The 26,461-nt window shown below is 36.1% G+C and overlaps 1 protein-coding gene across 1 annotated transcript; it reads right to left on the bottom strand.

Moving 5' to 3' along the window:
- Positions 1 to 16,901: 16,901 nt before the first annotated feature.
- On the bottom strand, positions 16,902 to 19,010 carry LOC121137038 (MBT domain-containing protein 1-like). The gene is given in 3 exon segments (XM_040738825.1): positions 16,902 to 17,593; positions 17,595 to 18,657; positions 18,660 to 19,010. Coding segments are annotated over 3 exon segments (1,788 nt in total). The 5' UTR covers positions 18,796 to 19,010; the 3' UTR covers positions 16,902 to 17,004.
- Between the last annotated feature and the right edge of the window lie 7,451 nt (positions 19,011 to 26,461).

Here is a 26,461-nt window from a genome sequence, read left to right as displayed (position 1 = left end):
GTAAAGCTGTATTCTGCTTGATACAAAATTGGCTTGCCTGGCAAGATTTGCCCACTGTGCAATTGTGACAAGATTGCCATGGAGCAAATTAATTTATATTAGAGATGTGTTTTGCTCCATGGGCTATATTGCATGCCTGATGCTGAAACCTGATCAAAAGTCTATTACTTGGAAGATCATAGTTCCTAGGGAGAAACCTGTTTTGTTATTATATTAAATTTTCATGCTTTCAAACTGATTTCTAAACATCACAAATTTGTGCCTTAGTCACAATGATTCCTTTCCTTTTAATGTAGTACTCTTATGAATTCTTTGTGAATTTCTTAGGATATGGTTTGATCATACTTGACACATATTCTTTCTGTCCCCTCTTCTCAGATCTACCTCTCACATGCAGCAAGAAAAATAAAAGAACCAAAGATAGATATTGGGGTTCAAACTTCAAGCTGAAGATCAGAGAAGAAAGTAGTCAAGCCAGTAGAACTTACCTCTACCCAGCTGAAATGACAATTTTGTCTCCATGAATCCCCAGAGGCAAAAGACCCTGAATTCCTGTCTCCTCCTCCTTATATTCCTTTTTCTGACTACCTCTCTCCTCCTGTTTACTCCTCCCTACTGATGTGATTAAAGATGTACGATTCCAAGTGCTGAGATCACCTTTGTGTAAGTTGTTTTGTTTAGGACTGGATCAATTTTGTATGGTCAGTGTGGCCTTGAACAAATAGATATCTGCCTACCTCTTAATCTGTGTCCTGGGATTATAGGTATGTTCCACAATTGTCTGATCTCTATAACTTGAGTCTGTCTTTACTTTCTGAAGCCTCAAGAAAGCTTTAACAAATCATAAATTATAGTTCACCACACACACCTTTCCATCTAATCCAAATTTGCATATGGTAAGTCAGGATTCAGTGAAACCACTGAACTTGGCCACACCATAAAAAGAAAGGATTGTTGTAGACCAAACTGACAAGCTTAGCGCTGTGGGGGACAGAGAGAAGCAAAATGGTGAAATAGCAAACACATTTTATATAACAATCAGTAGAATGAAAGTCTTTGACATGATAAACTCTTTGGAGGAAGCTGATATTGAGGGAAGACTAAAGGAGATCCTGGCAGATGAAGGGAAGTTCCTGGTAAACAGAAAAACCCACTTTTAGGATTCTGTTTTCTAAGATAGGGTCCTTTTGCTTAGGTCACTTTAAATTACAGTGTTTTTTTTTTAAGTAACCCACCAAGTACAATTTGTTTTGCCCACTTACTAATGAGTCTAAAGGGGAAGAGTAGAGAACACCCTTAAAGAAAACTGACTTCCCCACCTCCAAATGCCATCAATTGTCAATAACCTTACAATTACAGTTGAGGTCTTGAGAAAGCATCCTTGCTGCCTGTTATGTTTTGAATAGTTTGATCTTGCAAAGTCAACCGCAACTTCTGTGAATTCACTAGTGTAATAATCCTGATTAGAGTAAAAGTTTAAATAGTAGCTCATTGTTTACATGTTAAGAAACTACAGGTGTCAGCTAGGAGCACTGGGAAATCTATGGGGTCTCTGGCAGTGGAACCAGGATGTATCCCTAGTGCACAAAAGGAATTTGAGAACCCATTTCCCATGGAGGGAATACTCTTTTAGTCTAGATACACAGGGGAGGACCAAGGAGTTCCCCAAATGACTTAACAGATTTTGGTGATCCCTCATGGAAGGCCTCGCCCACCCTGGAGAGTGGATGGTGGTGGAATTGGGGGTAGGTTGGGGGCATGCGAGGATGGGAGGGAGAAGGAACTGGGGTTGATAAATAAAATATGATTCTTTCTAATTTAAATAGAACCTATAAAAATGACAAACGAAAAACTCTGTATAATCCACAAAAAAGAAACCATGTTATTTTGTTGTGTATATATTCATATCATCAGATGTATTAGCCTATTTAAATTCATGATATCTATTTTTGCAGAATCATTATCTAGTTTTGATTTTAGGCTTAATAGAATGAGTTTAAAATTAGTGACTCTGCTTCTATTTTCAGGAAGATTTTTGTTTTCCAAAATGTAATTATATGGTATTCATTATTTTGAGGAAAATTGACTAAGCATTGAAGACAGAGGCTCTTTTCTGCCCAGTCCTACAGCTGTTTAATCCCAAATAAACACACAGAGGTTTATATTTGTTTGGCTTATGGTTCGGGCTCCTTATTGGCTAGTTCTCACTTATTATTAACCCACTTCTATTAAACTATCTATTGCTGCCAGGCTGTAACTACTGGTAATGATCCAGCATGTTACTACTTCAGCAGCTACGTGGCATCTCCATCTTGACTCTCTGACTTCTACCTATACTTCCTGCCTCGCTACTGGCCAGTCAGCATTTATTCATTAACCGATAAGAGAAACATATTCACAGCATACAGAAGGACATCCCCCATCAACGCATTGTTTCAATTTGTTTAACAGACATGGGGCTGCTCAAATGATTTGTTTTTCTTTGTGTGACTTCGAGGATTTTTAAACTTTCAAGCTCCAATTCATCTGTAATCAAATTTGTTGTGTAGACATTTCAGTTTATTTTCTTTGATTTATTTAAGGTTTTAGCTGATATTTTTCTAAATTCTTAACGGGGAGATTTAAACTTTTGATAGATTACTGAATGTTGTAAAAATTTCAATTTGCATTATTTGGCCCAGATGAGATAAACTTTAGTCCATGTTCATCTGCTTATGATAGACAGGCTTTATAAATTTTGGTTCTATAGATTCATCTCTTGGTACAAGAGGTTACTGGTTAGAGAATGCCTCTCAGTCTTAATTTCTTTTCCTGACCTATGATAAAATACACTCCAAAAAGGAACTTAAAGGAAAAAAGGTTTCTTCTGTCTTACAACTTAAGGTCCATCCTGGTAGGAAATCACAGAAATAGGAGCCAGTGAGTGACATTGTAGCCACAGCAAAGTAGCTAAGAACAAAAGATACATATTGCTGCTCAGTTACCATCTCAGTACATTCAATCTAAAATTACCCTCAGGGAAAGTTGCCACCCACAGTAGGTGACTTTCCCACTCACTTCAACAAACACAATCAAGATACACCCCAACAAGTATGACCAGAAGCCAGTTTCTCAAGAGATTCTAGGTTCTGTCCTATTGTCAATTAACAAAAATTATTACATCAACATATACCAAAATCCATAGAGGCTCTATGTTCTCATTTTAAAACTTGCAATAGTTATGTGCTTGTCCAGTTTCATTTAAACCATCTTGAATTATTTATAATATACAGTGAAAGAATTTTATGTAAATATTTGTATAATCATTATTTAGGTAATGGTGAAAAATAAACCTATACATCATCACTATAAACTTATTTTATTCAGATTTTTAAATCATATGTTGTTTGTAGGACAGGCACATAAAAAGGACCAAAGCATTTCCCTGTTATATGCAAAACAGCTTCTGTCAAACTTCAAACTTTATTTTCCTAGGTTTCAAATGTGCTATGCACACCTAAAATTTTACATAATGTTTTAATTTTCAAATGATTTATATCTGTTTTAAGGATGATCATTACTATTGATACTTATTGTATTCTATTTTTTCAAGTTTTTTTCTGCTTTATTAAATTATGTGTATATACATACATGTAACACACACATACCACAGGGTACACATACGTGTGTATGTGTGTGTGTGTGTATATATATACATATATATGTACATATATAGATACATTTTGAAATTCTTCACCAATTATCTGTGTTATTTCCTATCTTGACATTTCACTTGAAGACATTTTTATTAATACATCAACTGTAGTTTACTGATTACTTGGTAATTGCTTGGGTCCAACTCACTGTTAATTTCTTTAAACACAATCTTCATTTCTCTTCCTGCTCCTTGATTCTTTTGACATTTGAGTTCTCTGCCACCACTGTTGACTAGTTTTTGTTGACACTCTAGAAGAAGAAGTATCCCTTCTTAGTTTTTGTTTAAAGATGGACATGTAGCATGTACTAAGAACTGGGGTAGATCAGACTTTTGTGTGGTTATTTATATGAACATTCCAGGAGTTTACTGTATTCATAGATCTCAATATTTCAAAATCTTCTATTCCACTTTTTCTCATCTGTGCCTGGGAATTTCCAAAGTATGCTCCTCCGCAGGATGATTCTGTGACTTGTAATTTTCTCACATGGAAATCAGCACTTCCTTTCAAGAGCTTTGTCTACAGTAAGTAGAAAATACACAAACGTTGTCTATGCTCGCATGCTTTGTACAGTTGTTAGTGGCCCCATGTTATGGGAACACCACCTTCACAAGAAGAGATATACCCTTTTATTTTCTTATTTCTCCCCATCTTTAATGAAGTTGTTGTGTTCCAAAGTCATTTTCCTAATTGACTCATGTTCAAGAAATGTTTGCATCTTTCTACCCTTCATGCAGTACAGGACTCTGGAAGGGACTGGAGAAGCAAGGTTGTATTTTAGCTGACAAAATACTCTCAAGGATTATTACAGAATACATTTGCAATATAAACAAAGCTTGAGGTGTTACTCTTGATTGCCTGCTAGAACTATAAGTGTCTTTATTTTTCCAGATCTCCACTGTGTTATTTGAATATGTTCCGTGAAGGCAAGTTTCTGGGATGTTTTGGAGTCTTCCTTAGCCTGTGTCCCTATTAGTCTTCTATCCTTTTGCTCATTCATAGTTAGTTTTCTGAAATTCATCAAAATTGAAGTCAGTGTGTCAATGGCACTTTATGGTTTCAACAATTAATTCTCCAGGTGGAGAAACCTTAACATTGATTCCCCAGATATCTGTATCTCTCCAGAGTAATAGTATAGGTACACATCAAATCTTACTTCCTTTGTCTCTCAGGAATTTGAGAAAATATAGTGATCTCAATTTCACTGAATTGTGTATTGCCCTAAAACGGAAATGCTAGTTGCTAATGTTTTGATGGTTTATAACTAGACTTTCAATATCATTTTTAACGAATAATCCACCTTTTCCTCCTATGCTATGATTAAATTGTGTGCCTATCATCTCCATGCCAATGATGACCAAAGGCTCCAGAAGCCTAGGAACTGGAGTCACAGGTGACAGTAAGCCTCTTACTACATGCTGAAACCAAATTTGTAACAAGTACATGCTTTTGACACCTGAGTCATTGCCTCAGGTACCCAAGTACATATTTATTAGATTAAATTTAGACGTCACACAATTTCTGTGAAGGTTAGAAATGGTATAATATAGATCACTCTAAAATGGGATGCTGCGATGATTGCAGAATTATTATAAAAACAAATTGTTGTAAATGTAAAATTACAATAAGAAACCTAAAAGATTACAAAGAATCAAAAGATGAAATAAACAAAACTGTGGATAAGCATAAATAAATATAACTTCTCTAAGAAGAAAGAAAGATTTTGTTGTGTATATTCAAAATAATAAAGTTTCCATCCAAAGAGTGTACTTACTTTTTCTAAAAAAAAAAAAACAAAAAAATTCCAAATGTTATTTTATATGTATGTATGTATATGTTGTTTATGTGTATGTCTGTGCACCTTCAGATTTAATAAGAATGTGGTTGACCCCTAGAACCAAATCTTCAGACTGTTGTGAGTGGCCATGCAGGTCCTGGAAACTGAACCTAAGTACTCTGCAAGAGAGCAGCCAGTGTTCTTAATTGTTGAATATCTTTTTGGCTTCAAAGGTTATGCTTTTTTATTATTATTACATGTAGTCAAATACTAGCTTTTATCACTCACATGTGAAATGTGACCATATGAGCACAGATATTTTATGTTAATTCTGTTTATTTTTATACATGTACTATACTTTCAAACACAATATAATACACTTTTATAGAAAACAATGCATTGTTTTTAAGATGAAAACGGAAAAGAAAAATGAGGGGAGATAGTTTCTATAATCTCTCTCTTCTCATCTATCGTGTGTGTGTGTGTGTGTGTGTGTGTGTGTTTCATTTTGGGCTTAAAACTTAAACGGAATACAAATAAAACTAAGTTTAAAAGCTGTCTTCCTGTTTATTGCAGCTTTAGGGCATTTAGCACAGTTCTCAGAGACTCATTAGTGATGCTTATGAAACAAGATCAGTGGGAAGAGGGAGGAACAGCTGTTTGGAGATGCAAAGAGAGAAATTAGAGCAGAAATGCAGGTAAAATATGGGCACTTTGAAAGTAATTGTTGTGACATCAAAGAGGTTCAATTTAAACATTATTTAAAAATAATCATAAACTACTCTAAAACTCAGGAATCTTGAGTCAATGAGTCCCTGCATTAGCTATTCCAAATGTGCATGAACAAGAAGAATGCTGTATAAGTTATTCATTAAAATCCCCATCATGTTCAGGAATAGGAATTAATTTCTCCTTTGAAAACTCTTCAGAAGTCAGTGATTTGAAATACTGGGCAAGAGTTTCAAGTTCATCAATGTTTTGAGTTGTGTCTTCTGGAGAGTCTTATGGGAGATGACACTTTTATTATTTTGTTTGTATTTATTTTTCTTTTATACATATTTGTGCATGTATGAGTTCTTGAATCACTTTCTGTACATTGTTTTGTCAGAGGAGGCTACAATTTGGTGTGGGATTCTCTGGAATTGGGATTTTTGGCAGTTCTGAGCCACCTGATGACAGTGCTGGGAATTGAACCAAGATTCCCTGCACAGAGCGACAAGTGCTCTGTATTACTGAGCATTCCTATCCTGAGAAGACACTTTTTGTCTCTTGTTATCTTTAATTGTGGAAGCACAGTGAGTGAGGAAAACAAAACATAGTGTGACAGTGTGAATAGTTAGCCTTCCACATATGGGAGTGATACAAATATTATAATTGTATTCACATTTTGAAAACCAAGTTTGGCAGTGTTACGGTCTTCTCTCCCTTTAACTTAAATCTGATTTGATATCCATGTTTCTAGCACCCAAATGGTGATGTTTGCAACCCTGCATTTTCAAGCTATGATTTTAATGATCATTTCTGTCAAGACTAGTGTGACAGTACTAATTCAATAACATGTGACTGAAAAAGGAAGCAGGTTGGCATTGTTCTAGGATGTATTGACATACTGTAATACACTGTTATTATGACAGAAAATATGTTACAACAGCTATTTAGACAAACCATGTCAATCAGTAAAAGATGAAAACTCTTCGAGACATATTCTGTTTTGTAGAATTTAGTGTGAAATGCTGCTTTTGTGAATACTACTCAGCAATCCAAGCCTTTAGATTATCCCCATGTGAAAGAATTACTTTAAATCTTCATTAACTAAATCTTATAACAAAATGTTCTTTGTTCCAGGAGGGTCCTGCTGCCCTTGAGCCCCCAAATAAACACACAGACATTGTATTAATTATGAAATTGTAGGCCAATGGCTTGGACTTCTTATTGGCTAGGTGTGTCTTAATTATTAACCCATAATTACTAATCTATGTATTTCTACATGGTCTTATCTTACAGGAGAATGCCTGACTTGCGTTCTCTCTTCCCAGGCACACATGATGACTCTTCTCTGCCTACACCTCCCAGAATTCTCTTTGTCTGGTAGCCCTACCTATCCTTCCTGCCTGACCACTAGCCACAAGATGTTTTATTCATCAACCAATAAGAGAAACATATACAGAATACTATCTCCCATCAAAGTATCAAATCTGAAAAATTGTGGACAGACAACTTGGTAAGGAAGACTAGAAAGAAACCACCCCTCTTCATGCTTTTATCATTCATTAATCAAAAGCAAAGTCAGACTTAAGATGCATACCAACTATAGTAAAGACAGGATTACACCTTTATAATCCCAGACATGTTATACTCGAGACAAGAGGCATTCCACATAGTGTTTATAACAGTAGGACTTCAAAATATAAAGTGAAGAAACAATAGTGATTCCAAAGAAAGCTACTACTGAATTCAGACTTTCCAAGATTACATGTAGTCTAACAGTGTAGCATTTTGGGCTTAAAAACAAGTGTCAACCTATAAAAACTGTTCTATGTGATTAATCATTTTCAGTAAACATATATATATATATGTATATGCAATTATAAGAAAACAATAAATTATAAGATTGAAGTAATGGGGAGGAGAATATGTGAGGGAGGAAAGGAAAGATAGAAATGTCATGATTATAATATAGTCTCAAATACAAAATTAAAACAAAGAACAATACAAACAATCATCCACAAGGCAATCTCACAATCCCCTACAAACTCACTAGTGGTACTCTAATGCCCACTTCAGGCCCCTAAGAACACTGAATGTATATTTTACACAGACATACATGAAGACAGGCAAACAACTGAATCACTAAAATATTTTGTTTTAATTTTAAAAAATCACATGGTACAGATAAAAACATTAAAAAGTAATATAACAATATTATTTTCTTGTAAGTAAGATTTCAAGAATTTACCAGTACAGCTAATAAAACCAACCAAATTAATCCATTTGAGGTCTATTATATGCCATACAAACAACAGTAAAACAAATATTTTCCCAGATGTTCTATAATCAGTTTCTTCATGTATCCTTAAAATGATTAATACAAACCATAATAGATTTAAAGTACAAAAAAATTATCCCATTGTATTTAAAAGACTGGAATATTTATAAGAAAAAAGAAACATGAGTAGATTCTTGAATATAACAACATTCAGATGATTTATGACAATGTGAAATTTAAAATTTAATATAACTGTCTTAAAACAGGAGCCTTATAATTACTTTTGAACTTCTGAAAATTAACTCTAAAGCATCACCAGAAACTTGACTATTGTATACATTCATGACAAAATACATGTGTAAATGTGGGATGAGCAAATATGGGAAGCAAAAATGGATTATTGGTGAGGGATCCCATTAAACAAACAAAATATAAAAAATCTTAGAGTATGAATATGCATCATTTAGGTCTATGCCTAAGCATGGAAGTTCTGGGTCTTGAGGAAGATCAATACTCATTTTACTGAGAAACTGCCATACTGACCTTGGCCAGAGGCCCACACCCACATTCAGGAGGTCTGGATCAGTCCCATGCTGGTCTCCCAGCCAACAGCCAGGGATCCAATAGCTGCCCCTTGTTCAGGTCAGCTGTTTCTGTGGGTTTCACCAACCCATTCTTGACCCCTTTGCTCATCAATCCTCTGTCTCTGTCACTGATTTCCAGGAGTTCAGTTCAATGTTTAGCTGTGGTGTCCATATCAGAATTATTTGTAATAGCCAGAACCTGAAAACAAACTAGATGCCCCTCAACTGAAGAATGGATAAAGAAAATATGGTACATTTATACAATGGAATACTACTCAGTGGTTAAAAAAATGACATCTTGAAAGTTGTAGGCAAATGAATGGAACTAGGAAAAGCCATCCTGAGTGACATAATCCAGAAAGACAAACATAGTATTACTCACTGATAAGGGGATATTAGACTTAGAGGAAAGGATAACCAGCCTACAATCCACACCTCCAGAAACTCTCGGAAACTAGGAGGACCCTAAAAAGACATACATGGACTCTCCGAGAAGGTGAAAGGGACAAGACCTCCTGACTAAATTGGGAGCATAGATGGAGAGGGAGAGAGATAGGAGGGGAAAGAGGAGGGAGGAGACAGAAAACTCCTGAAGTATATCCATTTCTATGAATTAGGAACTGAGTTATTGTTGGGTGATGGTAATCCACAGCTTATTCCCAGCACTCAGGAGGCAGAGATAGGCAAATCTCCATGAGTTCAAGGCCATCCAGATCTACAGAGCAAGTTCCAGGACAGCCAAGGCAACATACAGAGACACCTTGTTCAATAAACAAACAAACAAAGAATAGAATTATTAGTTCATGAATTTAGACTAACAAATGATTCGGTAACTAGGAAAGTTTCTAAGTCTGTTTCAGACAGTATATGTTGACCTCAGTCTGTTTCTTTCATTTTTTATCTCAGAGGAAAGCAAACTTGAATCTACCTACTCCTTGGGTTTTTAATTATATGAATCACATTCCCTCTATCAATATAGGATTTCTTTATTATTATTATTACTATTATTATTTACCCTTTTTGTTTTTTTGGCCATGACACACAACAGACACAATGAAAGAGAGTGAGAATATCTATTAAATTATGGTTTCAAGATGATATAGACAGTATTGTCCATAACAGTGTCACACGGATGATGTGAGAATAGCTTCTCCCTTATGACAGATTGGAAAGCAGGAAGTATAATGGAATCTGAGTATATTCTTTTAAGACTGATGGTGATCTATCACTACCACCTAAGCTATACCTGCTAAAGAGTACATAGTCTTCAAAAATCACACCATCACCCTGAGAATGAAGTATGATAATACAGAGGTGACATCACCATATGATTGCATTTGATTCCTAAACATATTGCAAGTTTTTAAAAGATTTGTGTGCACATATGTGTGCTTGGTGCTCCAGACAGAGGTTAGTCAAGTGTGTCTGACCCTCTGGGTCTGGAGTTAAGAACTGGTACAAGAAGCAAATACTGGTCCACTGAGATCCCACCTAGTTCTTTTAACTGCCCAAGACATCTTTAAGTCCCATATTTCCAATTGTCTATTTTTAAAGGAGCATAGTACTTTCAGGAAAACAGTAAAATCTTTCTAATCATACTTATTTTGAAGCCTTAATTTACAAAATGCTTGACTAACATACTTAACAAATCCTTATGAATTATGTTTTTGAAACCAGAAAGGTAGAAAAACACCTAAGTCAATATTCTTATTTATTTTGAAAATTAGTTTATTTAATTTTACCATATACATTGTTACTTTTTAAATTTTGTTTTTTTAAATAGCACAAATTGAAGATTGAATAGGAAAGGAGAAACTTATCATACCAAAAAATGTCAGGAAAATAGTATCCATTATATATTGTTATATAACAATGCAATGTATACTGCATATGACAAAAGCATTGGTTTTGCCATTTTTATACTCTAAAATTGATCTATAAAACACTAAGCAAACTTTAAAGAGTAATTTTCTTTTTTACTAGAATGGCTAAATATTAAATTCCTATTTTTATATTTTCTTACCTTTCCTCATAAAACTTATGCAATCTCCCATTGGCTACCATTTATTTTATACCAAAAGACATAGGTAAATTCAATGGTGTTGCTCTATGGAAAAAATAGTACTGGTTGACTATATCCAATGAAATTTCCAAGTGAAATAATGACAGGCAGGACAGCAGGGACAGATATATTGAGAATTGATGTATATGCTATTTTTAATTGTGTATGTCTGCAAATAAATTTGCAATTTTTTCTCCTTTTCTTTATTTATGACATACATACATATAACTACATAAATACAAGCTGGCTACTCCATTTAGTGTCACTGTATGTATACAATTTCAGGACTGACCATTGATATTTGTGGGTGTTTGAATAGCAGTAGCTCACAAAGATTCCAAATTTGAATGCTTGGTCTGCAATTAGTGGAACTGGAAAGTATTAGTAGGTGTAGCCTAGCATGAGAAAGTCTCTCAGTAGGGGTGTTATTTGAAATATCAAATCCCATAAAACTCATTGTTATCTTTCTTTCTGAGACTTATTCTTGGGGATCAGGTGGAAGCTCTCAGCTCCTGCCTCAGTGCCATGCCTGACTGTCTGTTGGCTGCTTCATACTCTTTGCCTTGATAGTCATGGACTCTACTATCCTCTGAAAATGTGAGCCCCAAATTAAATGAATTCTTTCATAATTTGCCTTAGTCTTTCTGTCTTGACAAGACAAAAATAACTAAGGCAGTATTGGATCACCAATTAGATTGCTCATTCCTGAGGACAATGGATTCCTTTTCTGTCAGTTGATAATTGTCTCTAGAATTTTTCTATTGTATGGGCCATTGTGATATATTCCCTATCCATGTTTTCATGTTGATTGATGATGTCATTGTTCAGGTTTGTTTAAGCTACCATATTTTTGGGAAGGTATAGGTGATGTTTCTCTGATACATATTGAAGACATAATCTTGTAGCATATACAACTGGCTTTTGTCTTTGCCAGTGTTCTCTCTCTCTCTCTCTCTCTCTCTCTCTCTCTCTCTCTCTCACTCTCTCTCTCTCTCACACACACACACACACACACACACACACACACAGACACACACCACAGTTCCACAATGTTTTCCAAATTTTAGATACAGGGTCTGTGTTGTAGATTTATCAGTTGGGGGTGGACAGCTTATGAAAACCTTTGCCTTTTGACTGGTTGTTCCTTTCTGAAATGTTCTTCATTTACTGGAAAAAACCTGCTTCGTTTAAGAGAAGAATGATACACTTATCTGTGGGTATATTAATAGGTATTTAGAACTGAAAAGCTTCTGTAAGGCAAAGGACACTGTCAATAAGACAAAATGACGGCGTACAGAATGGGAAAAGATCTTCACAACCCCATATCTGACAGAGAGCTAATTTGCAAAATATAAAAAGGAATAAGAAACTAGACACCAAATACTAAATAACCCAACTGAAAAATGGGGTACATAACTAATCAGAGAATTCTCACCAGAAGAATCTCAAATTGCCAAAAGTGTTCAATGTCCTTAATCATCAGGAAAATGAAAATCAAAACAAGTCTGAGATACCATCTTACACCTGTCAGAATTACTACTATCAAAAATACTGAGGAAAGCTTGTGTTGGATAGAATATGGAGTTAGGGAAACACTCATGCACTGCTGGGGGGAGTGCAAACTTGTACAGCCACTTCTGAAATCAGTATGGTGGTTTGTAAGAAAATTGGGAATCAATCTACATCTAGGTCCAGTGATACCAGTCTTGGGCATATGCCCAAAGGATTCACAATAATGCCAAAAGGACATTTGGACAACAATGTTCAAAACAGCATTATTCATAATAGCCAGAACCTAGAAACAACCTAGAAAACCCTCAACTGAAGAATGGATAAGGAAAATATGGTGCATTTACACAATGTAGTACTACTCAGCTGTAAAAGAAAAAAGGATGGCCTCTCATAATTTTCAGACAAATGGATGGAAATAGGAAAAAAACAACTCTGAGTGAGTAACCCAGATTCAGAAAGACAAATATGGTATATATTTATTCATCAGTGGATATTAAATATAAAATAAAGGATAACCAGACTAAAATCCACAACTTAGAGAAGCTATGTAACAAGGAGGAGCCTAAGAGCGACACACAGACAATCCTTGGAATGGATGTTAGATGAGATCTACTGGGCCAACTGAGGAGGGGTGGTGGCATGATGGAATAGAACAATGAAAAATAAACCACGTGCTAGTCTAATTCCCAGGAAACTACAAGGCTGTCCCCAGCTAAGACTTTTAGCAATAGTGGAGAGGGTGCCCAAACTGGCCTACCCCTGTAATCAGATCGGTGAATACTCCTACTATCATCATAGAGCCTTTATCCAGCAACTGATGAAACTGGAGCCAGAGATCCACAACCAAGCACCTGGCTGAGCTCTGAGAGTCCAATGGAAGAGAGGGAGAAGGGAATGTATCAGCAAGGGAGGTCAAGATCATGGTGGAGAAATCTTTAGCGACCACTAAACCAAGTTTGTAGAAAATCATGAACTCTAGACTGACAGCTGTGGATAACCCTGGGACTGAACTCGGCTCTTCATATATCATATATGGGAGACAGTTGTGAAGCTTGGACTATCAGAGACGCCATGCTCACTGGTAGGAGAAATATGATATAATCCTGGTACATGAACTAACTTGTTGGAACCCATTCCCTATGGTGAGATGCCATGCTCAGCCTTAATGCATGGGAGAGGGGCGTGGCCCCACCACAATTTATTGGGTCAGACTTTGTTGATTTCCCATGGGAGCCCTTACCAGTGAGGAGGAGTGGATTGGGAGTGGGCAGAGGGGGCAGAGGGTAGGAGGGAGAATGGTGCTTGAAATGTAAAATGAAATTTTTTTTCAACTTTAACATTTTATTTTGTGTAAAAAAGGGCAAATTTAGTGAATTATTTTCATCTTGTACACAAAGTTATAATTTTAATGCTTTCCACATCCATGCTGAAAATTTGCATTTTGGTAAAAATGAAAGGAACATAAATTTCTCTAAAGGAATTTTTCACGTCATTATATGCATTTCACGAGAAAGCTTCAAACGCTTCTTCAATGATCACAAGTTACCAGAAAATAAAAGATTAAATTTGTCCAGATATTGATCTATATATCAAACGCACACAGAAATGATGTAAAAACCTTATGTACTTTAGCCTGTCCTTGAAAGGTTTGTCCAGGGACAGATGCATCTTTATTTATTTATTTATTTGTTTTTTGTATAAATGACTGTGGCTTTATTTAAAATATGAAAATCAAAGGAAGATACCCAGTTTAATCACAGTATTTTTAAAATCCCTCCCCAATATTAAAGGATCATTACCAAATATATAGCACCATAATACAAATATTGATGGGCGAGGGTATTCACATCACACAAAATTAACAATAATAAAAACAAACAAACACTGAAAAACCCGTGTTAGTATCCGCAGAATAAGAAGTTGATAACAGCTTTAGCTTTCCTCATACACCGCAAGGAAAAGGTTAAAAGTTTAAACTACTAAAAGTTCCCAGGCTCCTAACAGGAAAACAAAAACAAACCCAACGTCAGCAGTACATTTTGAACTGTAAAAGAGAACAGGGCTACTGAGTTGTAAGACGACAGAATTATGGCTACGATGGAAGCCTCCTCTGGTTAACTTTTTGTGTTAGCAGCAGGAGTGGAGGGTCTTAACAAAGAAGAGGGCTTCAGGTTGTGTTCAGACTCTAACAAGTCTTTACTAACCCTTCACTGTTGGTGAACACAAACACTTTATGAATGTAGGTGGGGAATTTTAAACACGTCAAGCCTGGTTTTGGTGTACAATTGGAAGCTTGTAAAACCTGGCTACAAATGAGCATTTCACAGAACTAACTACCAGGACTGGCTGGCATGAAATCACATCCTTCCTGGCATACAGTTCGTTCCCCAGAGAGCTCCGACACCTAAGGTATGAGGAGAGCATCCCATACAACAGGCTTCTTGTGCTGGTAACATGGAAGCACAGTCCTGGGTTTAATCTGCTGAGCCTGAGAATAAAGACTGCTATAACCTTTGCTTTGGACCTCTTCTAGGCTTGAAGCTCCTGGGAAGATTCTTCAAAGTCAAAGATTTGGAAAGTTGGAGGATGTCACATTTACAGTAGGTCCCCCTCAGCAATGTTGTTTAAGATAAATATCCAGTAATTTTACAGCTGAATTCACATATATTTGACACGAGATTCAACTTGCATTGATGTGATCTACATTTAGCCCCCAGAGTCAGTATTAAGAAATGGTGACATGCGATTCCATACATTTTTACACTATAAAGTAACACATTTTACTTCCAGTAGCTACTACAAAACCTTATATTAACCCCTCTTGCATAGAATGAGAGAAACCTGTGCGTATTACCAATGCTATTATTCCCAAAAGTAGAGCAATATTTTAGAAAATAAATTGCTGGTTTTTAATGTTCTATGCATTTAAAAGTCAAACAAAAATCTTACCTAAAACGTCTCCTGGGGTTTTCCATTAGCGTTTTTTTTAAAGCATTCCATAGGCTCAAGGGCTGCAGAGGTTAATCATTTTGATTAATTTCTCATTAGCCCTGCCTATTTTCCAGAGGAGATGGGCAGTATTACCACTCTGAAGAGGCCAGGCTCAGACCCAGAAGCACTTCTAGAACAGATGCAATGAATTCCTGAGAGTTTAGTTTATGAACCTCACTGGTAAATTCTAGAGCTCTCATTCAGTCACAACTCGGTAGAAGGGTAGAGAGCAAACCTTTCACCAATTTACCCTTTTATCTTATTTGTTTTTAAAGGAAGCCATATGAATTTTAAAATAGGGAATGTTTAAAATGGTCCAAATCAGTTATTGTTAAAATAAATTCCAACTACAATTAAGGAAAACTCATAATATGTGTGTACATATGGAATTTTAAGAAAATTAAGTTTTTTTTGCAAACCAGTTTCTAACAAATCCAGGACAGTTAAAAGTGGTACTGGAATGATTCTGAAATCTAAACTTATTCTGGTTAACAATTTTTTCATCTGATTCCCTTGGTAATACAAAACATCTGTTTTCAGGTGTGGTGACATTAAGTTGCTCTCTCTCAGATGGAGAAAAATGGCAGAGGTTTGATAAGAATATCCCTTTTATGGGATGTTTTCTAGCAAGGAAAATAGAATAAACTTAGGAAAATATTCATTTTCCCAACCCCTTATATAGACTGAGATCCTGTGTATCTTGTCAATCATTCCAGTTTAACACCTTAGTGTTAGAAAAGTTTATCTTTTTTATGTGAAGGAGAGCATATAAAAGCATCCAGGGTTCTCCTAGTTTCATATACAACTCCAAATAAATTTTAGCAGAATGAAAAAATTTCTGTACCAACATTTAAATGGGCTGCAATAAAATGTCAGCGAGCACAATTAATGACCCCTTCCGTGATCTACATGGTGATGAGCCCTCTGTGAGGGGTTCAGTTGCATATTTCTGCAGCAAGGGAAGCTGGAGATGTGACTGGCCTAACTCTAAAATCCAAAAATCTCCCAACAGGTACCAAAAAGGTTCATTTGTAATGACAGTTCATTTGCATTTACAGCTATATCCTTCTTAATAATTTCCTTCAATCCTGCTACCTAAACTTTAATCTTACCAAAAAATTTAGAATTTCAGTTCTTGTTAACAATGCACATAAATCCAAACTTGGAAAATATTACAAAATTCTTTCAAAAGCTTCAAATAAAACACAAAAATTGTCCATCTTTATAAATTGAAAAATTCCCCCCCACCAAAATAGTTTCCCCCCCACCTGAAAAATCTGGAACTGAACTTTTCTGTGTTTAGCAAAATGTCCCAGTAGAATAGCCTGCTGTACAGCTGGATGACTACAAATCTGTCCTGTAAAACAGTCCCTCCCACCCCTAGTTTCTGAGCCACCTCATGGCTCTTGTTTGATGTAGAAGGTAGCAGAGCCATTGCTTTCTTGGTCAGATGCTCCTTGGAGGAAGCTATAATCCTCTCCATCTAACAGCTCCTCCTTCAGCTGCGATGTGGTCATTTTCTTATGTCCTTTGTATTGCTGGGACTTAGCCTTTTTCTTCTGTTTTGAGGAAGCTGACTGGTTTTCTCTTGATGACTGTGATGCTGGAGGCTGTAGTTGATATCCAGTTAACTGACACCACCCTACAGGATAGAGGTCAGGGGACTCACAGTCTACCCACTGATCATACTCTTCTTCCCATCCATCAAAATGTATCCTCAAGAGACGATGAATAATTCGAGTAACTGTGGCTACACATATTAAACGTGGCTCCATGAGATCTACAGCTTCTAATTTCATTCCTACACGAAATCCGTGATTTGGAACATCCTTATTAAATAGTTTTACTGGTGCTGCAATGGAGCCGGTTTCCCTGAGGTAGTCAAACCATTTAAAAGGAAGTTTTGTGTAACCTCTGTGTGGAGTCAGTTCTATCATGTTAATTTCACAGAAACCCACAGGGAAAATAGAAGGAGAGGTTGCATGATCCATCTGCTGCTTCTGAGCCATCGATCCCAATCATCAGGAACCCATCAGCCAGCACCTTTCTAATGGTTGCAACACATATTGTAGAAAGATTTAATGGGTCTATAGCCTCCAATTTCATTCCTTCTTTGAACCATTCTCCACTCTGGTCTACTTCTTTTACCTTAGCAAATAAATGTGGTGGTGTATCAAAATGTCCATCCTGTTTCTTTGTAATATCAGATCTTTTGAATCGATGGCCTATGCTTCGAGACCATCCGATATGGTGGATTAAGGGGCTGTGCATGTGGCACCAGAAGTCATCCGTTCTATCTTCACTCTCTTCATACACTAACCTTAATCTTCCTCCAATTACACTTTCCACCACTGCTACTCTTGTTCGACATAAATGTCTCTTGTCAACTACTTCTACTCTCATGCAAGGTTTGAAAGGATACTGCATACTCTCTGAAACCTTTTGTGAGAAATCAGGAGGAAGAGTTTTGGCACCGGTAAGTCTTTTTACTAGAAAAGCTTTCCAGTTTGTATATTTGTGTTGAACAGTTCTGGGAGGAACGAGAGGTTTTCCACTGGCTGCACACCAACCAACTGGATGAATATCAGACCCACATATATTGCACCAGAAGTCTAGAGAAGAATCATTTTCAAATCCTTCATATCTCAAAAGGGCATTGTAACCTGCTAATTTTATAATTCCAGCAATCCAGAAGACTTTGGTAGGTAGACTGCAGTCTGTATTGGGAACTTCTATTCTTACATTTTCTGAGATATCACCCCAGCAGGTCCCCATAGGTGCATGCTTAAAGCAGGCAACTGGAGCTGCTATGAAGCTATTGCTGTTGATGTAGTTACCCCAGCTGAAGCCTTCCACAGAGACAGAATTACCTGCTTTTGTCTTTGCTTGATTTTGCAAGGTAGCTTGATATTGAGCATAGGCAGCTAATTTAGCAACTAAAAGTTGTTTCTGAAGAACTTTTGCTTTTTTTGTTGGAGGCTTACCCTGAAGTCTGGCCAGAATGCTTGCCTTCTTAGAGTTCGACGAGTAACTTCTTGAACAAGAAACACATCTGGGTATGTGTAGACTTGTCCATTATTTTTGATAATTGGGAGATTGGCAGGTAAAGGAGCAACTTCTTCTTCACTCTCCTCGGAGCTGGAGCTGCTACTTGTGTCCTCACTGCAGCTATCATAGCCGTCAAACATCCCGAACGAGTCTTCTTTTTCTTTTGGATTGTGAAGAATGTTCTGTCACTTGTCAGAAGCTGGGCAGGGGCGGCTACTTTGGGTGACTTCTAGTGACTCTTCCGACTCAGATCCTTTGTGTTTTCCATCAGGGCCTCATGGGTAGGGGCCGTCCGTGCTCCCCGAGCCCGCGGCGCCCCCTCCCCCCCGAACAGGGGGCGGGTGCCTCTCCCCGGGACCGCGGCGACTACAGGGGGGGACCCCAGGCTGGGCCCGGGCCAGTGGCGGCAGTGGCAGACCCCGGATTTCCCCGTAAAATGAAATTTAAAAGAATAAATTATAAAAAACATGAATTCAAACACAATTATTCCACACTTTTCCTAGGTACTCTGCTTAGGTTAGTCACAAAACCTAATTTTTGTATAGATTTTCCAATCATGTCTGTTTGAAAATGCTTTTAAGATAAGCAGATGGACTCTGATTCACTTTACTATTTTAAAGGTCTGCATTATTTAATGTTTAGACATAAACTCTAAATATGGACTTGTGTTAACATTTGTCTTATTGCCTGAGTCTCTCAAAATTTAGTGGCAGTTAGAAAAGAAATGTATAATAAGTTACATTACATTTTCCAAAATGATGATTATGTGGAGACAGCGATACTCATACAGATCCCTTGGGGAATATCTTAACAACGGAAGCAAGACGGGATTACTCAGTTAGCATTTCACATGAACTTGAAGTTGTTGTTGTTTTGTGTCCTATCTAGTATTTGGTTATGTTGATCTCTTAATTTTAGTTAGCCTTATGTGTTCATAATGGTACATAACTGAATAACTGTTTCTTAATTTTGTAAATCCTAGAGACTAACCATGATGGATATTAGACAATTGTTATACTTTTACATTTATTAACTCTCTCTCCATTTCTCTCTCTCTCTATATCCTGTGTCTGTGTGTGTGTGTGTGTGTGTGTATGTGTGTGTGTTTATGCACACATGTGTGGATACTCATGCCGCAGTGCACATGTTTTGGTCAGAAGAAAGCCTGTAAGAGATGGTTCTCTCCTTTCATTTTGTGACTCTCCAGAATCTCAGGTTTCAGGCTTAGCTAGAAGCCCTGTGGTTATGGCACTATCCAGCCTGACCATTCTGAACTTATTTACTACCTAAAGAGCTAGGAGCAATCTACTAATGTTTTTCAGCTCATTACTATTTGGAATATTTTCTTGTCTTCTCATTCACTTTCAGAGAATTAATTATCATGTTAAATATTATATTTTATGGCTTCATTTTTGAAAGAGGGAATATCTTGCTAAAAACTTCAACTGGCCCCAAACTGAAGATCACCTTACTCCCTTAGCATATAGATTCCTCAGATTAAAAATTGAATCATAACATCTTGTTACTCTGTCAATTTCAAAATATTATCATTAAGTCAATTTAATATCAGGAGGCATATATACAGAACTCTGGTCATTTTTTAATGCAACAAATCATCTTTTGTTGTGTTTTGTGTTCTACTAAAAATAACATTAGTTATTTCTTTTTATTTCAGTTAGTAGAATTGTATCACTCTCTCGTTCCTCTCATGAATCCAAACCCATTTGTGTGCCCCAACACCCTCTTTTAAAGTTCATGGCCTCTTTTTTCATTAATTGTTGTTACATACATGTGTGTTTTTCCTTTTGTGTATATTTGTGCCTTTCTGTATGTATGTTCACATCTTGTGTGAGGCCAGAATATTTCATCATTAGCCAAGGAGTTGCAGTTATAGACAGTTATTTTCTGCACAACTATAGTTCTGGGAATGACACCTTGTTCCTCAAGAATGGCAGTCACTCTTAACCTCTCTCTAATCCCCTCAAGTTCATAAAATGAAAGCTAAGTCATCAACAGTTCAGTGCCTTTTTACAAGTATATTTCTCCCGTGATTGATTTTCTCATTGAATCATCATTCCTACTCAGCTTTTATCTGTGATGATGTGGTGGTTTTTAAACATTCTTTTCTTTCTTTGAACACTTTCCTTTTTGAACCTGGGCACTTTGACTTCTCTCAGGAGTGGAATGGGTCAAGGCCCTATAATCTCCTTCCTGGTTTTGTAGCTCCTCTAACAGCAAGAAGATGGGCTCGTGATTCACTTTGCTTGTATTCCATGCTGTCACATAATATCTTAGAACGCCTTAGGAAATCCAAACACTGGGGAAAGAAACGAAATTTTTTCCATCATCCATTAAACTTTATTTTCTCTTGAGCAAAATATCTGTCTACACAAAGAACTGCATTTTCAAAATCATCTAGTATTTCTCTTAGTCAGTTGTAGTGATTTTACAGCCATGCCCTATTTCCAACATTTGGCATTATAAAACAAAGAGAATGAACATATTTCTCCTCTCTTAAGAAAACCTTCAGAAAGGTAAAATCAGCTATTTGATGTACCTACATAATAACTAAGAAACCTCTGACTTGCCAATGTGTTACATAGATTTATCATACATCAAGATTGAAAGCCTGTTCCCATGAGTTCATAGTACAAAATACTTTACATATCTGCCCTTTTTCTAATTAAAACCCTAATTATAGCATCTCTTGATTTTTTTCTCATGAGTAAGATACTTCAAATTCTCTGCAGTGTTTACCCCACCTAACACCCCGTTTTACTACTCTTGGGAGTTTCTCTCATCAACAAGCTTCCTCGTTGTCTTTTTAGAACCAACAATGAAAATTCCCATGCTTCTAGGAAATGTTAAATCTCAACAGCAAAATTTAATCTTTCAAGCCAACCAATTATTTGACTGTAGTTTATAATGTCTACCCATACCTTCAATTAAATGATAGACACTATTGGTGATTATGTTAGAAAGAATTAACAAACTATAAACTGAAAAAGTAAAAAACACTACAGTATTGAAATGATTTAAGTGTACCCATAAAGCCAAATGATGTAAACCTTTAGAGATTCAAGATATTTCTTTTAAATGTGCTCTTAATATAAAGCAGTTGAGTTATCAGTGAGACCACAGCCAACAGTAAGGCATCGTTCTTTAGCTCTTTTTAATTTGTCATTTGGTGCAAATTAATTTTATGCTCTTTTTTGAGGGTACAACATAAGAACCGTCTTGGTGGGGGTAGAGCAGGGGAGAACCACAGACATGGTTCCTAAGATATGTATCAGAAATGTAAGCAAGGAGAGACTCTTTAAGCACCTTTGAGTCCTCTGTAGTCTGCACCCACCAATCAGCAATTACTTCCAAAGATCCCACTCAGTTGCTCGCCTGCATGGGAAGTGTCATTCATGAGTTCTCACCTTCTTCTGAAATCAGTCTGGCCGTGTTTGAACCAAGCACACATTTGTCCTTAGACCAGGGACCATTGCATGACACACAGAAAATTTAGAATAAAAACCAAGCTGCCATAGTTAACAGGGATTTGAAAGGCACCATTTATCAATTTACAGGAAGGTGTTGACTTGCTTTTGTTTTCTCCATTACACTATGTATGAGACTTGTAGATAAATTTATTTTATCTCCTTAGAAATCTCTCTAAATTTTAATGTGCACAGTCCTTTATGTATAAACCTCTAGTCCCAAATATTTAAACACAAGACATTTTAGTCATTTGCCTATTATTACTATATCATTTTACTAATTATTACAAATGTCTTCTAATTCAAACAAAATGCTTTTTAAAATGTTGCACCTTAAAACAGTTGTCAGCGAACGAAATTTAAATACATGATTTAAATACACTTTCACGTGAGTTTTTCCAATCTTTCGCTCATTAATTAAAGACTAAGATATCACATGCCACATATGGTGATTTTTAGTATGTGTTTGCCATGTAAAGCTCTGTAAGTACCACCAAAATTAACATTAAACACCTAGGGACTAGAAACAAGACTCCTCCATATGCCCTGAGTTCGATTTCCAGCAGGTTTATAAGAGTCTGTAATTTCAGCTGAATGTTATATGGCCCCCTCATGTGGCCACTGTGAGAAATTACACTCTCCTGCACAGACACAGACACAGACACAGGCACACACACACACACACACACACACACACACACACACACACACACACACACACACGAGAAAATTAGGCAGTAAACACCTATAGTCCCAGCACTCAGAAGGCAGAGACAGGTAGATATCTGAGTTCAAGACCAGCCTCGTTTACAAACTGAATTCCAGGGCAACCAGCACTACACAGAAAAACACTGTCTTGAAAAAACAAAAAAATATTAATTTTCCTATATCTCAGTCATTTAATCTCCCACTGATCAATTTTCTTCATATTCTTCCAGCATTTGGTGAGATCATTCTTTTGATTTTAGTATCTTTAATGTCTATAAACTAACATTTCATTATGATCTTGTTTATTTATTTATCTTTTCATAGTCTTATTTTCTACTCATAAGTTCATCTGTCCTGTATAATGTTGGCTATTCTGCCTGTATTTTTCTACATGCTGCAAATTTTGAGTGTAACTGAGTCTCATCATCTTCACAAAACAGCATTATTCAACCACGTAATTCTCTGGAGATTTAAAACATAGGATCTTTTCTAAAGGCATATTTTATTTCTGCTAACACATAAAGTAATATAGTAGGCATAAAACTATATACCAAAATCATAAGAACCAGATAATTGTCCAGGTTCTCTTTCTTAATCCAAGCTTTTAGAAGATTGGCCAAGCTTAAGAGCACAGAATTCTTTTAAATGAAAAGAAATTGTGAAGTCTACTAACTCAAGAAAGTGCAAGTTGAAATCTTCTTCAAAAGTCTGATATTGTGAATTATTTACACTTGCAAGGAAGGGTACATTGCAATGCCAACTCCTTAATTACAGCATCCATGGGTCATCCAGCAACATCCAAGTCTTGGTTTCTCAGAGTTATTTGATTTACATTTCCTTAATGACTAAATATGTTGAGCACTTCCTTAAGTGTCTTTCAGTCATTTTAGATTCCTCTATTTAGAATTCTGTATTTAGTTGTGTACCCAAATTTATAATTGGATTACTTGGGGTTTGGTGACTAGCTTCTTGAATTCTTTGAATATTTTTTAAATAAGCCCTCTGTTAGATGTAGGGTTGGCAATGTCTTTTCCCATTCTGGGGGTTGCTATTTTGTTTTGTTGACTGTGTCCTTTGCCTTACTAAAGCTTCTCATTTAAGGAGGTCTCATTTGTTAATTGTTGATCTCAGCATCAATGATACTAGTGTTATGCTCAGGAAGTAGTCTCCTGTACCAATTCCTACTTTCTCTTCTAAGAGGTTCAGTGTGGTTGGATTTATGTTGAGGTCTTTGATCCACTTGGACTTAAGTTTTGTGCATGATGGTAGATATGGATCTATGTTCAGTTTTCTACATACCAGCATCCATTTATGCCAGCACCACTTGTTGAAGATGCCTTCCTTTTTCCATTGTATAATTTTAGTTTCTTTGTTAAAAATCAGGTGTTCATAGATGTGTGGGTTCATATCAGGGTTTTCATTTCGAAACCATTGGTGTAACTGTCTATGTTTGTGCCAATACAAAGCTGTTTTCAGGACTATAACTCTATAATAGAGTTTGAAGTCAGGGATGGTGATGCCCCTGAAATTTCCTGCATTGTACTATCCTGAGTCTTTTGTTTTTCCATATAAGCTTGATTATTGTTTTTTCCAGCTCTGTTAAGAATTGTGCTGGGGCCAGGTGGTGGTGGCAGAAGCCTTTAATCCCAGCACTCAGGAGTAAGAGGCAGATGGATCTCTGTGAGTCCCATTGCTTTCAGGAAGATTACCATTCTTACTATGTTTATCCTACCTATCCAAGAGCATGGAAGATCTTACCATTTTCTGGTATCTTCTTTAATTTCTTTCTTTAAGCCTCAAAGTTCTTGTTAAACAGGTCTTTCCCTTGTTTGGTTAGTGTTACCCCAAGGTATTTTATGTTGTCTTTGGCAATTGTAAATTGTGATGTTTCTCTGATTTCTTTCTCAGCCCATTTGTTGTCTGTTTATAGTAGGGCTACTGACTTTGTGAGTTAAAATTGTATCCTGTAAATTTGCTGAAGGTATTTATCAGCTATAGGAATTCCCTGGTAGAATTCTTCGCTTACATAGACTATCATATCATCTGCAAATGGTGAAACATTTGCTTCTTCCTTTCCAAGTTTTATCCCCTTTATCTCCTTTTTTTGTCTTATTGTTCTGGCAAGGACTTCAAGTAAAATATTGAAGAGCTATGTCTTTTTCCTGATTTTAGAGGAATCACATTGAATTTCTCTCCATGTAGTTTGATGTTGACTGTTGGTTTGCTGTATATTGCCTTTATTATGTTTAGGTATGTTCCTGTTATTTCTGATCTCTCCAATACCTTTATCATGATGGGGTGTAGAATTTTGTCAAAGGCATTTTTAGCTTCTAGTGGGATGATCATGTGGTTTTTCTTTTTCAGATTTCTTATGTGGTGGATTACTTTGATGGATTTTCATATGTTTAACCATCCATACACAGTCTTAGTCTGAAACATGATATGTGACTATGATATCTTCCTTTTAAAAAATTAAAGGAAAACCTACAAAGATGTATTTTTCAGAATATTAAATTTCTTTATAAAAGACAGATAGACAAATCAAATATACAGAGGCTAGCCTGAGATAACATCAGAATTATGAATAGTTTTTCAGTGGTCATTATTTTCCATTCAATGAATTATCATGAAACACTGGACCTCTTTTCTATTAAACTTGTACATTTATATGTTTAGGATTTAGTATCTTATAATTTTTATTTTCAGTAATGACTTATACTCAGCCTTACTAGTTCCCATTATTCTGTTTTTCCTACTTCTTTTGCTACATAGATATTATTATTTCAGACTTTAATTATTTTTATATTCATAAATAACTTCATTAATTTTCAACACATTGTCTAAGTATATTTAACCAACTTGATTTACCTTATTTTTATTAATTTAAGCAAGTTTCTATTTTCTTTTAAGGGTTTTTCTCTTTAACTAATATGTTATTTGATTTTTTTAAAATTCTGAATACTTAGGAGTTTCTGTTAATTATTAGTCAATACTTGACAGTCAGGAATATATTTTGCACTATTTTAGCTAAATTTCAATTTTTGAATAGTTTAGTTTTTATGAAAATATGGGTAACACAATTAATAAAAGTTAGAGACCAATATTGGCATTCAAACTGATGATCATAAAGGCAAAGCAGCCAGCCACTAACTCTTACCTCTACCTCAGACTGAAATGGGTGATCCTGTCTCCCTGAATCCTCAGAGGTAATGCTGTCCAGTCTGAAAACTAAATCTCACATGAGACCTTTTCCTTCTTCCTTTTATACCTGCGTAGTGCCAAGATTAAAGACATGAGTTCTGTTACTCTTTCAGACTGTTTCACTCTTGTGTAGTCTTGGGTGGCTTTGAACTCACAGAGATCCATCTGCCTGTCTCCTGAGTCCTGGGATTAAAGGTGTGTACCACCATCGCCTGGCATCTATCGATAGCTAATATGGCTGTTGGGATTAAAGATATATATCACCACTGCCTGACTCCATGGCTGTGGCTAGCTTTGCATTTTGATCCTCAATGGCCTTATTAGATATTAAAGAATATATCACCACAAATATGACATGATATGCTTAATGTTCCATATGCAAATCTAAGAGGGTAGTTTCCACCATTGTTTT

This window comes from Mesocricetus auratus, unplaced genomic scaffold (genome assembly GCF_017639785.1).
Source record: "Mesocricetus auratus isolate SY011 unplaced genomic scaffold, BCM_Maur_2.0 Super-Scaffold_100676, whole genome shotgun sequence".
Classification (NCBI taxonomy): domain Eukaryota; kingdom Metazoa; phylum Chordata; class Mammalia; order Rodentia; family Cricetidae; genus Mesocricetus; species Mesocricetus auratus.
Note: the sequence above shows the minus strand (reverse complement) of the source record. Positions and strands in the feature narration are given on the sequence as shown.